This window comes from Cucurbita pepo, chromosome 13 (assembly GCF_057944985.1).
Source record: "Cucurbita pepo subsp. pepo isolate OVF chromosome 13, ASM5794498v1, whole genome shotgun sequence".
In the NCBI taxonomy this organism is placed as follows: Eukaryota; Viridiplantae; Streptophyta; class Magnoliopsida; order Cucurbitales; family Cucurbitaceae; genus Cucurbita; species Cucurbita pepo.
This window is the reverse complement of record NC_141810.1, coordinates 13,165,853-13,178,405: the sequence shown is the minus strand read 5'-3', so window position 1 is coordinate 13,178,405 and position 12,553 is coordinate 13,165,853. Positions and strand designations below refer to the sequence as shown.

Here is a 12,553-nt window from a genome sequence, read left to right as displayed (position 1 = left end):
TACTCGCACCGAGACGCATGGCAAAGAACCTTTTTGAGGTGATTGGTGAAGCTTGGAAGCAAGCAAGCCACCTGACCGGACTCACCGTTGTTGGTTGAATCCCCATTATCGTCAATTCGAGGCTGTTTCAGTTAATTTCTGTTCTGAAAGTTAATGGTTTGATCTCATACTTTCATCGTTAACCCTACAAGTCAAGATGTGTGGTAAGGAAATTTTTCGAGAACCAAACAGCGAGTTTTGGAGTAATCGCTATAGGTTGATTGATGGAAGACCTCGACAACCAATCTTGCTTTGTATCTCGAGATAGCTTTATCGGAGTTACGTTTCATCTTAAACACTCGTTTAGGACTAATGACCTTATTTTTAAAAAGTACAAAAATTGAATATGAAGGATCGTTTTTCAATAAGGGATCGTCGATTCATTGAAAATGTGGTGCCCACAAAAATCCAAATCTATTTCTTCTATAACGTGTTAAAAGATTGTCACTGACCTAATAACTGTAGAGTCCGTCTATACGAACATAAAAGAATGCAAATGAAAGAAAGATGACTCGAACTTTGTCATTGTAAGGTTCTATGTATGGTTACCCTCTTATACGCTAAATGGTTCATTTTAACATCATCTACAACAGTAAACACGCCACTTCTAAACGTCGTAATTATGTTTTAAAGCTAAATAATCTTTATAAGTGAGCTTTATTGTATAAACATTTAAGAGCACGTTTGACAATAAAACTTAGCATCGAAAAGCTCGGTGTTCAGTCAAGTAAACATCAATTGAATACGTGGGGAACATTCCACGAGCATTAGTAGCATTATAGATACGTGATAACAGAAACACAAACAATCAAAAGTCCTATAGATTAAAACATATGAAACTATTACTATTCTATAAAATCGGAAAAAGTAAAGGAAGAACCTCTCATAATAACGGGTAGCATATGATTATTAATTGGTAGAGGTAAAAAATAAAGTTAATGAAAGCTCGTGTTCAAAATGAATAATATTAGGCACCCAACTTTATCCATATACTATAAACTCTTTAGGTTATTACTTGAACACGATCATTTTGTATGTCAACCACATATGGTTCAATATTTCATTAATAACCTTAGATTACTGTGTCTAGGGCATACTCTATACCCAACATGTTCTTTTACTTGACCCAGAGAAGATGAGACATGTTTTGTAATCCTAGACACTGTAGGGGCTTGGTCGTGGTACAATAATTCATACATATAATATACATATAAATCCGAATGCTCTGTTCTTAAAGGATTTCATATTTTCAAACAACGAATGCGCAACTTTGAAGTCGGGTGCGGACCTAACCAGCCGAGTACCCGTCCGTCGCCTTCCCTCCCTCCGCCTATTGTCTCACACCTTCTCTGAGAACGAACCAGAAAACAACAGAGAGCGAGACATTTACAAGCCTCAGTTCGATGTGCAGTTAACGAACACCACCGTCGAAATTCTCTTCCGCCTCTCAATTTCCCTCTCATTCGATTTGGTTTCCATCGACAAACGGTTATGTCCCTCCGTTTTTGCTTCCAGCTGTTCGGTTCTTTAATTTCTCATTGAGCAACCCTAAATTCGTCGAACGGTCATTGAAATTCCATGGACGAGGGAATTTTTAGCGGCGGCGCCGGTGTTGGAACTCGCACTGTCAATGGTGGTTCCGGCGATACGTCGAGAGCTTCTTCTTCGTTACTAAAATCGGGGGACCGGAAAATGTTCACTGTGGAGCTCCGACCTGGAGAGACCACCATAGTTTCGTGGAAGAAGCTTGTCAAAGACGCCAACAAGGTTAATGGACTCAACACTGTGCCTGAGCCTCCAGCCAACCCCAACCCTGCCGTCGAGTGCCCCATTGATCCGGTGAGGATTTTGTTTCACTGTAAATGTATTATATGTATAATGCGTTTTATTTCTTGTTAAAGTGTGATTGGAATTTATAAAAGCATGTTTTGGTTCTGGCATTGCGTCGATCATTTAACACTTCAGTTCGATAGTTTATTCCTTGCACTTTTATTAGGGAGAAAGCGTAGATACAACTTCAAGTATCCAAACAATATGGCGAATGATCCTTCAAGCAAGATTCTTGAAGTGGCCCAGAGTACTTCTTTAATACTTTGGATGGGCGGTGCGTTAGAACTTTAATGGGTCCATTTTTCACATGAAAATGGAAAAAAAAAAAAAAAAGAGATGTAGAACTTGAGTTGGTCTATGCTATGAGCTTCAAGTCGTTTTGATGCAGTGTCTAGAAAGTGTTAATTATCCGAGCTAATGCAAAGAGCCTTGAACAATATATATAAAATAAATATGTATATTGAAAAAAAAAAAAAGAGATGCTCATTTGATAGGCTTTTCCTCGGCTTTAGGGTTACCTATGATCATTAGCATGGCCATTTAATTATTTATGCATATTTCAAAATTTTGCGCACAGGTATTTTATATTTCAACTGTTTTTCCATTCATAATGTATTTTAAACACAGTGTCATAACTGAAAGGCAAATTCTGGAGCATGAAATCATTAACATGTGTTAAAATATATACTAGAACACACACATATGTTTAATGTTCTCATAGGTGTTGTAGGTGTCATCTTATTACTGTACTTTCTCTAGAAAAGGGCTCATAGCCGTGTATATCCTCAATATGTATTTCCCTTTTCCTCCTATTGTTTCTATCAAAGAAAATGGTCTGTTGGCCTATCTACATTTTGATACGTTTAGAGCTTGTGTAGTTCATGTTGTCTGTATGTTTTGTTAATATCCATATCCATTATTTTTAGATGTCCAATGCTATATTTTATTCAGGATCTAGGGGTTGGTCTATAAAGTAACTGGAGAAAATGTTCTATAAATCCTGAAGTACTTGTCTTTCTATTTTCCATTAGGGACAACCAATTGAAGAAGAAATGAAAGATGCAACGGCACCAAATCGTTTTAACGCTGTTATTGAGAAGATTGAACGCCTATATATGGTACTTTTGTTTCTTCCTAACACTATTAGTGTTTGTTTTTCAATTAATTGGTGATATAATAGAAGGATCATGAGATATTTCAATTTCATGGTTTCTAACTGGGCAATTAAAATCTTGTAGGGTAAGGATAGTAGTGACGAGGAAGATTTAATTCCATATGATGATCAGTATGATACAGAGGATTCATTCATTGATGATGCTGAGTTGGTTGGTTTATTTCTGTTGCTCGTGTGGTCTTATTTGTCCTTTCTGCAATCTAAATTACAATTTATTTTTTGGTGACTATTGTTGACTACTTGTCTGCAGGATGAATATTTTGAAGTTGATGACTCGGCCATAAAACATGATGGATTTTTCGTTAATAGGGGGAAATTGGAGCGCATGTGAGTTTCTGACCCTTGACCTTTTTCCTTCTCTTCAGTTTTACAATTTGTCAGTATTCATGTTAGCTAAGTTGTTAAGTCAACTATTTTTTTGGGTTCTCTATTGCTCGAGTGGTTGGTGATATTTTGTGCCATTGTGATCTTCTATCGGTGAAATTTATTATGGCTGCTTAAAGTTACGATTCCTACCATGCTTTTATTATGTTAAAATGTTACTATGGACTTGGTATGTGTTGATCCTTTCAATCTTATATATGAGTATGTACTTCTCGTTGTTGGTATGCTATAGGTGTTTGATCTCATATGATAGTGGAGGAAACTACAATGAAATTTATGAGTATGTTTTATCTAGCTATGTGCTATTATGAACTAGGTTCTTGGTATAAATGGTTTTTTATATCTATGGACAATTGCCACCATCAATTTTTTTGATAAAAATACTTTTATTGAGAAAAAAAAAGAAAAAAAAAAAGCCCACAAGAAAAAGCCCCACTAAAAAAAAAAAAAAAAAAAACTAGGGACACATGTCTTTTGGAGGATAGGTGACTACTGACTGTTATATATTGAAATTAGTTTAGAGGTATTGGGAATTCTAGTCTGGAACGAGCTCAGCTTTTGGACTCTTTTAACAAATATGCACCTCATGGTTTTGTTTTGTTTTGCCTTTTTATTTCACCTTTTTAACGAGTAATATTACAAAAATTTTAAATATTTTAATTCTCTATTTATCTAGTTGTGGGTGTGTGGTTTTCGCATCATGCTTACAAGAATAACTTATTCTATACTTTGAATATTTAATTTTAGACTTTCATTTTTTAGTTTACTTTTTGGAATTTTCTATGCTTATCTTTACTTATTTTCTTTTAAAAGTAGTGAACCGTCTGGACAACCTAATCAACAGTTGAAGAAAAGACGCAGAAAAGATTTAGAGAAAGGTCATCCTGAAAACCATGATGGTCGTTCATCAAATAAGCATACAAAAGTGGGAAAGACAACTACGGGAAAGAGTGCACTGATGGTTGCAAAAAGTTTTTCTAATCTGTCTCAAAACATGGCGATTACGCATGAACGTCTTGAAGATGAAAAATTTCAGAATCAATTGAATACACCTGAACATTGTTCCAAAAAAAAATCTGGTGATACAAAAATGATGTTGGACCCTTCTCCTTCTTCCAAAATTTATAATGGCAATACAGTTACATCTGTAGCAGAAGCGAAGGACACTGATCCTCCAAAGCCTGGGGTCTTCCCATCCAAGAACCTTGGTAGCAAATCAAAAGAGTCATGTGGAACAGCTGATTCTTTACAACAGAACATACTTGAGAAAAGTGCACATGTGCCATCCCAACCTGGGAGACCATTGAATAGCAGAGATGAGATAGATGAGATAGATTCGTCGATTCAGATGAAAGAGAAACATGGCATTCGTGAATTCCCAGACGTTAATCTGCCAGAGGGCAAGTATTCCATGCAAACAGCAGTAAGTTTTCTAAATCAATTAAACTGATGATCATTCACCACGAAGTACTGATTCCACCATTCTTTGTGAAAATGAATCATTTTCTTCAATAGTCTATGACAAACTTTCTGTTTGAATTGTTCATCAATTGAATTCCGTTTGACTCCCCTCTGAAGTTGGGATGGATGTTTGTGATTTATGCCACTGCACTTCTTCGTTAAATGTATAAGTTTTATTGAGAAGGTTAATGTCTTTCGTTTTTTTAATAGAAAAGGAATTTGTTTCTGTCCCTCTGTTAATAGAAATAAGATTTGTGGTTTGATGGATGAAAAATTTCTTCAACTTTCCCAACTAAGGGTTGGTTTGTTCCATACTCAATTCTATACAAATTTAAGCATGACGTGTTTATTCACTGGAAGGAGAAGGAAAAGTCTGAGGGGGGTGCTTTTGGAGGCTAGTTAGTTTTTGATGAGTAGGTGACCTGTGTTTGGATAAATTGATGATACACGAGATATATGTTATTCTCTGTTTAATTTCTTGGAAATGGGCTAGCTAGCAAGGTGCCTTTTGGTATGGGGTTTGTATCGTTTATTAATTGTTTTTGGTACGTTTTTCTTAATTAAATTCGATGCAAATTTCTGAACTTCCATTCAATTTTCGTATTGGTCTTTAGACTCTATTGTTTTGATATGAGTTTTATCTTTGGTGAATATCATAATTATTTCTTATTGTTACTTCTTTCAAAGTAATTTTGAAAATTTGACCAAAATTGAAGTTTTGGTATTTCTTGAAAAATATACTGGACATAGGAATTTGATTTTTGACTTGGTCTGAAAATTTTGAGTACCATAGTTCTCACTTGATTACCTAGGGTTCACTTCTTTGATGCTATAACACATGGGAGATTCATTTCTTGCATAGTGGCATGTCTATATGGTAACTAATAATTTTTTTAGGCTTCTCTTAGTGGCATGTCATAATTTTTTTAGGCTTCTCTTAGCCACTCGACTTGAAGCAGACACTCATCAAAGCCAGCCACTCGACTTAGCTTTGAGTGCACACCTTTTTTTTTAAATGCTTTTTAATACAATGCTCATAGAGGACATGGGCGTTGAGTAACAGCTAGCATCTCTCTTTCATGTGTAATGCCTTATAAAAAATATATTTTTGATTAGTTCAATCCCTGCATTTGAGTAAGTTGCTTTGGATGTTCTTGATCTGATATCCTATTGTTTTCAGTAGTATGCGGCTATAAAATGAATCTACTGCTGTTTGTCCCTCTTTCCTACGTGTCTGTTAGGGCTGAGGGGCACAATGTAGAAACTTTATATTTTTGGTTGTTTTGTGTTATTATTGCACTTTGGACATTTTAGTTATTTATCATCTCTATCTTAGCTTCAAATTGTTGTGTCACCATGCAGAAAACACCAAATGTGCACAAAAAGGATGGATCTAGTGTTAGACCAAAAAGCTCCTTGCTAGAAAAAGCTATAAGAGAGTTAGAGAAGATGGTTGCAGAATGTAAGCTTCATTTTCTTTTTCTATTTCTATTTTTTAATTCACGTATGGGGACTTTTTGTAATCTATTTAATTATTCTTTTAATGTAAAAATGTTGCAATGTTAGAGTGAAGTCAAAGAGTTTCATAGAAAGACAAACTTTTACTAAACTCTTCGACAATGTTGTTTACCATGCTATTTCTTGGTGTAAATTTTACTTCCTATAGTCATACCTCCATCATTGTTAATTGAGAAATTCTTTTGCAAGCATTATGGATAACACATCCCTTTTGTAAATTTAAAAAATCAATGAAATTGTTTCTTATAAAAAGAGAATGTTGCAGCTAGGCCACCGCTTACGGAAAATCCAGAGGCAGACAATTCATCTCAGGCTATAAAAAGGAGATTGCCTAGAGAAATCAAACTCAAGCTTGCTAAAGTTGCCAGATTAGCGGTATGATGGTCTGATGTTAATTTGTTATTAGTTGTTTTCTATCAAAAAATTTATTAGCTGTTTGATGTCAATGAGACTTGCTGCGTGGATGGAACTGCTGCTAGGGATGTAAATAATTTTTCCCTCAGTTTGACGTTGGTCTCCCTTTCAGACGCTAAGTGGAATGCTTTGGGCTATTCTTTTGATTATGGGGAAAAGGAGAAATGTTAAATTTTTTAATATAAGTAGGAAAGTGCAATGGGGAAACATGGAATGTAGTTGTTGTTCAATATTTATAGCTTGTTGGCATCTTCCAACAATTTTTGTAGCTATCTTCTTTGTTTTTTCAACTCGTTGGCCATTTGTTCCTGAGTCCCATCGTACATTCTTTTTCTTAGTAACCAAGTTTGAATGAATTGCCTATGATCAATAATTGAAAAGTTTCTTTCTATTTTATATTGAATACTGAAAGGATTCTAACTCTGTTAGTTATTTAACAGGCAAGCCATGGGAAATTGTCAAAGGGGTTGATTAACCGACTTATGAGTATTCTTGGTCACTTGATACAACTGCGAACTTTGAAGGTATTACCTTCCATTATTAATATAAAGATATAATGCTTATAATTTCTTTCCCTTTTCTGATTCCTCCTTTTACGCTTGGGGACTCCTCATTCCTAAGGCCGTTAAGTTATTCTCTTTTTGGTCATTAACATATATCTTTCATCATTTCTCATAAAAAGAAAAATTATTTCCCTTTTGTAATTCTGCAATGTTAGTTTTTCTTTTACATCAAATCCATGCATATTGTGAAGTAATGTTATCTTTGACATTTTCTTTTTGGAAAAAGATTATCTGACATTTTTTACTTGGAGTTCAGTTTATCATTGGTCTGGACACTAGGGTCCGAACTTTTTAGAATATCACATCGGTGCTAGCAACATTTTCGATTTAACTTCAAGACCTTTGCTTTCCTGATCAATAATTTGCTAGCTTTAATGTGCATTGCCTTTTTTTTTTTTTTTTTTTTTTTTCACAAGGAAGTGGATGAGTTGCATCTGTAAGTTTTAACTCCCTGTTATTGTCTATGTAACTATACAGCATATTTTGTGATGATGTTGAAGAGGGCTATATATTTTGTGCTGTGTATCAGCTTTGTAGTTTATATTTTTGTGTCACAAATCTAGATTTTAATGGTATTTGTAGTTATAAAAAAAGAAAAAAAGAGAGAGAGAGAGAGAGAGAGAGAGAGAGAGAGAGAGAGAGAGAGAGAGAGAGAGAAGATTTTAATGGAATTTGTAAACTCGGTATAGAAAAATTCTGTTCTATCCGTTTTTTCTTTTATTCTGTGGAAACTTACTCCTATCATATTTTCAACTTGATTCTATATTATTTTGCTGCCTATTGATCTTTTTCATATTTGTACATGTAATGTCCTATTATAGAGAAATTTAAAACTCATGGTCAACATGGGTATCTCAGTAAACGAGGAGAAGGATGATAGGTTCCGACAGATAAAGAAAGAAGTTATCGAGATGATTAAACTCCGCCCTTTGTCCATGGAGTCTAAGGTATTATATTCTAAAACCTTCTTTACTTCTCTTTCCTAGGTCTGCCACGCATAACACATTGCTCCAAAGATGTTTGTTTGGCATGCGGGCTGGTAAAGTTTAATCATTTCACCCTATCTTACCTCTATCGTTTAGCCAAATTTATATTTTATACATGCATAGATATTTTGTGTTAAGAAACAAACCTTTCATCAAAAGAAGAAGAAATGACAAAAGGGGGAGATGCTGATCACCTAAACAACCAAGGAGACGGAGATTTGACTTAAGCACATAAATGCATAAACTTGTTGATTTTGATTTTTTTGTGTTGTATATACATATATTTTTAAATTACAAAATTATGAAATGAGAATCCTATTCATAGGATTACAAATAAATAATAATAAAAAAAAGTTTCCAATGGGCTATAAGAGAGCTTAAACCATATTTTTTTTTAAAAAAATTGTTGTATAAAAATGGTATATATATATTTTAAAAATATGTACTTTAGTAAATGTGTCACTGTGTTTGCATTCTAGATTTTAAAAAAAATTATGTCACCGTGTCTTTATCGCGTCGTATTCATGCTTATTAGGTGTCCCTCATGTATTAAGAAAGTAGTCCAATTGGTGTTCTCTGGTTTTAGACATATTGGACATAAACTTTATTTTAAATTAGTTTTGGAAAATAGATTGGCACAATTTAACTCATCTAGGAGGACTCCACAAGAATTGGTATATTATCTGGGATAGTTACAAGGTTTAGAGCTCCATAATTGGCACTGAACCTCTAGTTCCTCTGACTGAGCATACTGGACTGGGGTAAGGGCAGGTGTTTCGTGCGATCCTTAAGATATCTGGTATCCCTGACCAAGCATCCAATCGTCCTATCTTGAATAATGAGCAAAAGATACGATTGAATATTACAGCTATTGTACTTGATTTTAACGTTATAGCATGATTCCTAACGGACTTATGGTTGGAGGAAGGCTTGCAAGAGGTAGAAATACATCGGCTAATCATTGTAAAACCCATCGACATTCTCCTCCGTGCTCAATTTTTTGGTGCCATTGCAACTTACTTTAACTTTGATCACAATGAGTTTTTATCAGGATTCTGCCCGCAAGGAAACTGGTGACCTTTTAAAATGGTCTCCTCTTGTAAATTCTATCGTCGGCTTAACTATCCCCAGTTTCTGCATAGTAATTTAAAGTGACGTACATTAACTTCAACCTTTACTAGCCCCAATGGTTACATAATTATCATTTTTAGAAATGATTCCGCAGACGTATTGAACAATCCCTTTATTTTATTCTAGTATAGATCATAATCCTATTCGGCTATTTTATATAGTTTTGGGTTTCTGGAATATTTAATTTTAATTGGCAACCTTTAAGGTTGACATGATCAGTAACCTTCCTTATAGACGGAAGGCTTGAATTCCTGCCCTCACTTCTGTAATGTTATATTTCTAAAAGATATATCTAAGTTTAATTATACTTTATTCTTTTGGCCTTGAAGATGATTCACTTTAAATGGTTGTTAATATAGTATCAAATATCTTTCAGGCAATCGAACAACAAGGTGGAGCACCTCACGTTATCCGTGAACTTGTTTCGGAAGAAAAAGGAGTTCCGAGAAAAAAGTTTGTTATGGATCCTTCATTGGAGGACAAGATTTGTGATCTTTACGATCTGTTTGTTGATGTACTGATTCACATTCTGAGTGACGTTCAAATGTTTTCTTTTCTGATTGGCTTTAAACTTTCTTACGCCTCTATTTCTTTGTGATTCTAGGGACTGGATGAGGATGCTGGTCCACAAATCAGAAAGTTGTACGCTGAGGTAGTTGCTCTCTCCTTTATTCTTAAATTTCTCAATCTGCTATTTATATCCAATTGCTGCCTCCATCATTTTGGGGAGGTGCTACGATGATATTAGCAAGCGGTCACAAAACACATCACAAAAGCAGTCAGTTCGTATATTTTTCATGGATACTTATTGTCAGTTAAGATCAATGGAACAGTTTCTTATATAAAAAGAAGGTTTTTGCTTAACTACTACTGCACACGCTTACTTTGCGTCAGATTTATTAATTGACAGTCTTTTTTATCAGTTGTGTAGGATCTCTCAATTTTTTCTGAAGTTCCTTTCAATATAATGCAAATCTTCTTCTTGTCAATATCATAGTTTTTAAACTCGTGCAACATTAATCTGCGTCATTGACTATCATCTCTTCAGCTTGCAGAATTGTGGCCAAATGGGTTCATGGATAATCATGGGATCAAACGTGCGATATGTAGGGCAAAAGAGAGGCGGGGAGCGTTGCATGGCAGACATAAGGTGCTGGTACTCTCCCGTATTTTTCGTTCCCTACTTAATTTATCAGGAATTTTGCTGAAGTTCTACTTTCTGATAATTGATATGGAAGTGAAACACTCGACTCTTATTAGGAATGTACACTCATCCCCTTGAGTTGATATTCTATCGATTTAAGATCACGGTTTCTGGATTAATATATTGGTTGTCCCTTGTGATGTTTTCTTTATGCACTCATTCAATTTTGTAGGACCAAGAGAGAGTCAAGAGGAAAAAGATATTACCACCTGGAGTAGATGAGACCATTAGAACTGAGGTCGGTTCAGTTACTCAGCCACAGTACGCCCGAGAGCGATTAGCCTCGGAATCAGGTTTACAGCCATCCCTAGCAACCAAGCCTGCATCTGTTTCGACAGTTACAATGGCCCAGCTACCGAATCCTTCCATGAGTGTTGAAAATTTAGACAGGCTAAAATCCGAGAAGTTGAAGGGAAGCTCAAGCAGTTCCTACGATGATACGAGAATGTTTGATGGTGCGTTAACCAAGAAAAAGACAAAGAGAAAGGCAGAGCTGGAGTTTGATGAAACTCATAATCGACCCGAAAAGGCGTCAATCCAATATGGAGATGAAAGACAGAAGTCCACGAACAAGCCTACCGCCAGTCTTCCTCTTAAGGCAAACACTCAATCAGCTGCTCCTAAAAGTCTGGAACAGTCGAGCTAACATGATACTACTTCTCATGAGTCTAATCTACACCATAATAATTTCCATCACACATCGCCACTCCACTCCATCCCACAGAATTTCTCCCCCCCCCCTCCTTTCTCTTACTCGGGTTTCATTTATCGACCCGCGAAAAGCCGAAAAGAAGAAGCCATTTTTGTAATTACATGATCGATTGTGCATGGGGCTTTCTGAATTAGAAATGTATCTTAAAGTAGGGAGAGCTGAAGTGCAATTTTACTTGCCAAGTAGTCAATTTGAAGGCCCTCTTTTTTCAACTCTTGAGGTTCAAATTATTTGTTTTTCCTAGCTAACGTTCTTTTACTTTGATGTTGATAATAGCTTCTATGGCAGTTTTAAAGCTCGAAACTCACATGTCCGATGTTTGCCGAGCGTCTGGGATCATCAAGAAAGCTACTCGCACCGAATAATTCTTAAGGTTTGATCAATTAGTCTACACTAATTAAGTTTACGCTTTTAATTAAGGTTTTATTAGAAGTACATGAGGGCTATTAATCGAGTAAATATTTGAGATGGATGAATTGCATCGGCCTTCGTCGAGTTATTAAAACCATTTGTTTTAAATTTATGCAAAAACAATAATGAAATTAAAATACTTCAGCAATGTATTTATCTGTTTTAGCAAATTAAATTAACAAATTAAAATCAAAGGTTATAGTAACAAGTTAAAACATAATTGATGGCATTTAAGTATTGGTCTTATCTTTTTGAGTCTTCATTAGTATTTTAAAATTTAATATTTATTGACTACTTAACAAATATATTATATTACTTCTAAAAATAATTTTAAATTAGTTAATTATTAATACTTTTAAACAATGGAAAATGACATTTATCCTTTAATTTAAATTTTACATATTTAAGTATGTTAAAAATCATTTCTAGTCTTTTTTTTTTTTTTTAGAAATAAAAATTATATTTTAGTTTATTATTATTGTTATTATTATTTTTGGAAAATATTTAACTAAATAATACTGATTCAACTCAAACTAATATCACAACAATGAAGCCCTTCTAAGGGTCATCCCAAACGAGCTTATGGCCTAACACAAACCAAATTAAACAACTCTTAATTAATTAATTATATTTATAAATCTATGTTTTTCTTAAATTTAATTAACTGATATCCCAATAAGAAAAATGCAGTCTTTGTGTGTGAAAGACAGCATTTAACACGAAGAA

At 34.6% G+C, this 12,553-nt stretch overlaps 1 protein-coding gene across 3 annotated transcripts; it reads left to right on the top strand.

The window, feature by feature from the left end:
* Positions 1-1,264: 1,264 nt before the first annotated feature.
* LOC111809216 (ubinuclein-1) lies at positions 1,265-11,628 on the top strand. Of its 3 annotated transcripts, none has more exons than XM_023695612.2 (13): positions 1,265-1,878; positions 2,901-2,987; positions 3,108-3,194; positions 3,294-3,370; positions 4,241-4,850; positions 6,251-6,350; positions 6,672-6,781; positions 7,261-7,344; positions 8,205-8,330; positions 9,877-10,014; positions 10,105-10,152; positions 10,556-10,650; positions 10,877-11,060. In XM_023695612.2, exons 1-13 carry the CDS (start codon positions 1,618-1,620, stop codon positions 10,920-10,922), a joined length of 1,869 nt encoding a protein of 622 aa, XP_023551380.1. In that variant the 5' UTR covers positions 1,265-1,617; the 3' UTR covers positions 10,923-11,060. The 3 variants fall into 3 exon arrangements, with proteins under 3 accessions (XP_023551380.1, XP_023551378.1, XP_023551379.1); XM_023695610.2 differs by having other exon boundaries at positions 1,268-1,878; positions 10,549-10,650; positions 10,877-11,628; XM_023695611.2 differs by having other exon boundaries at positions 1,269-1,878; positions 4,244-4,850; positions 10,549-10,650; positions 10,877-11,628.
* The last annotated feature ends 925 nt before the right edge of the window (positions 11,629-12,553 follow it).